At 37.5% G+C, this 2,875-nt stretch overlaps 1 protein-coding gene across 1 annotated transcript in view; it reads right to left on the bottom strand.

Moving 5' to 3' along the window:
* Nucleotides 1-1,050, bottom strand: part of LOC104721597 — a 1,644-nt gene extending 594 nt beyond the window's left edge. The window contains exons 1-2 of the mRNA XM_010439617.1: nt 805-1,050; nt 451-692 (exon numbers count right to left, since the gene is read on the bottom strand). Of these exons, the coding sequence (XP_010437919.1) occupies nt 451-692; nt 805-957 (395 nt within the window). The 5' untranslated portion in view covers nt 958-1,050. The remainder of the gene's footprint in view (nt 1-450; nt 693-804) is intronic.

The following is a 2,875-nucleotide window of genomic DNA, read 5'->3' as shown; positions in this document are numbered from 1 at the left end:
AATAAGATTTGTTTCTATAAAAATAACTTAAAAAGCAAAGTATCAAACTCTACTTATGATCAAGGATAAATCGAACGTAAAAATCGTTTTGTATTATGTTTGTGGTCTTATATGCATATGAAACTCTTATAACACACGCAGCCAAATTCCACGTTGATTGTTTTGCGTTCAGTATAATTTTTTTCTGTCAAATAAACTACACCTTAACTTTAGTATAATTATTTTATAATAAACTACACCTTTTAGTATAGTTTGTTGTTAATTGTAAATGTAAATGCTAAACAATGGAAATGAAATACTTTATATAATTAGGGAAAGAATTTTTAAAAAATTATATGAAGCTTTTTAGGGATTTTTTTTCATTTAAACATGAACACAAAAACACATAGGTTTTTAGCATTTAAAACATCCAAGGCTTTAGTAGAACACCAAAGATACATCCAAGAGTTACCATGGTTTACAAATTTGGTAGAGTTGCGTGTGCTGCACTGGGGATCAAAAGGCGGGTTTGATGATTGGGACCGGACCGGGATATTGTGGTCTATATCACATGTACTTGTGCTCCAGAAATCGTCCGATGAATCACCATCTTTCTTCACAACCTTACCTTGGATTTTGAGTCCCTTTGATGGTTCATCGACTTCCACAACTAAAGGCCTTTTTCCCTTCCAGCATGTGAAACAGTTTATGCTCTGATCATTAAATATACATAAAGATTAACCTTTCGATCATCTTTTGATATACATGTTCTAATATGTTTGATCTACGCGGAAAGAAATCAATATGGTTGTCCGGGTGGCTCACATTGGCGAGAGTTTTGCATTTTGATCTTAGAGACTCCATGAGCCAAAAAGGGAGAGCTTGGAAGTAAGCTGCCAGGAATTGGAAGAAAACGCAACAATGCTTCTTACTAAATTGTGTTTGTGTTTTTATCAAGAACGAAGAACAAGAACACATAGCTAGCTAGCTAATACAAAGGTCAAAAGGGACCAAAGCACGGTGAACATGAAAGACAACTCGAAATCGGGAGAGAGAATTAAGGAAACTCGAAAAAGATTATAAGCATGGAAGTACCGTAATGCCTCATATGACAAGCAAACACACTTAAGCGCGTACAAAAAGATTTCATAGGTTAGAACTTACATGCAAGTAAGGCATAATTACATTTCTTAAGTTCAGTACAAAGTACGTCTCTGGCCTTAAGCATTTACATTCACATGATATCGATTTAATAGAATATTCTTAGAAAAAAAAAAAATCAAACAAACAAGTAAAAGTTCATACACAATACACCTTCCAAAAAAGGGTGTTTTTTACATCCTCGATCCCTTATTATTTTGATTTTATAATTCTTTCTCTTCTTCAGGTTTGTTTCCTATCGTACGTAGTTGTAATAGTTTACAAAACAAACCGTGTCATATCTTTTTTTTGGGGCAAACAAATCGTGTCTTTTTTTTTTCACTGAAAATATATTGATAATATTGATAAGCTTGTTTTCAACAAAACAACTAAGATACATACGCTCAAAAGAGGGAAGCCAAAGCCGGCGGACGACATAATGTCCCCAGAAACAACAGCCGGAAGAAGAAGAGATTTCCCCGGAAACTAAACCCCAAACAAGGGAAGCGATATAAGCTAGAAATACAACTCAGAACTTTTAAACTCAATTCGAAAGAGCACATAACCTTACACCAATAACAAAAGCAAAAAGACTTTTAACTGAAATGAGATAGATACCAAGAAAGCAAAGCGTCGCCCTCTTCTTTACAAGAAACCAGTGAATGAGATTTATCATAGATGCCCCAGGCCAAACAAATGATAACATCTACCTCTTCCTATCATAATGAGAGCCAATCTCTCCAAACCAAGACCTCTAAACCCGACAAGCAAGACCCATAATTGGAGAACAACTACGCTTGACTTTCGGATACGACGACGACGACATCAACGCCAAAGAACGCCTAAATAAGAAGCCTTCCAAAAAGCTAGCAGACCTAAACAGGACTCAAAAGCAGAGACAAGGAAAGAAGTCTAACCCCACGATTCACACCATTCTCAAAGGCGAGAACGACAACACGAGCCGGCTAACACCCACAAAGACCCGCAACCAACACTAAGAAGAGAGACCACCTGCAACTAAGGAGACTATACCCAATTTCAGAACAATTTGCCTTTCTCTTGGAACGGGAACAAGCCTAAAAAGAACCGATGGCTAAATCAAAGGGATAAGGAGAGCGGAAAGACAAAGGCTGGACTGACCAGAGCCCAAATCCAACCTCTATCGGCGCGGCATAGAAGCGATTGCAAACACCAGGGAACCAGATCTAGATCGGGGAGCTAAATGGCGATATGACTTGATTTACACCGAAGATCCATCAGGTCCAACCTCCATTCTCTTCACGAGAACCACCCAAACAAAATTCTGTCCCCTCGACCGCTCCACACAAACTCAAAACCACTACTTGACAGAGAACTACGGAACCCCAATCGAAAGCCAAAAGAACTGTAAACCAAAGGCAAAGCTAAAGATAGACTAAGGAACCCTCTCACGGTAGAGGCGAGGAGCGCCAACCACCGGAGAGGGCGAAGGCAGATCTGAAGACTGTTGACGGCTAGGGCGAACTCGGTTGTCGAGAGAGGAAATATGTTTTTAATTGTGGAAAAATGGAATCGTGTCATATCTTAAACTTAAGTTTAATGATACATGATAGATAGCCAAAAAAAAATGAAAAAAATAAACTATGACATATTGTAAAGATGAGACCTATTGAATTAGAATTTTAAAAGATTCTGTTTTTTTACTAAAATCTTCTGTTATTCAGTTTGTGATTTTAAAATCACTATCCAAATCCAGTGTTATTGAATTTGGAATGTT

Source organism: Camelina sativa, chromosome 11 (genome assembly GCF_000633955.1).
Source record: "Camelina sativa cultivar DH55 chromosome 11, Cs, whole genome shotgun sequence".
NCBI lineage: Eukaryota > Viridiplantae > Streptophyta > Magnoliopsida > Brassicales > Brassicaceae > Camelina > Camelina sativa.
Note: the sequence above shows the minus strand (reverse complement) of the source record. Positions and strands in the feature narration are given on the sequence as shown.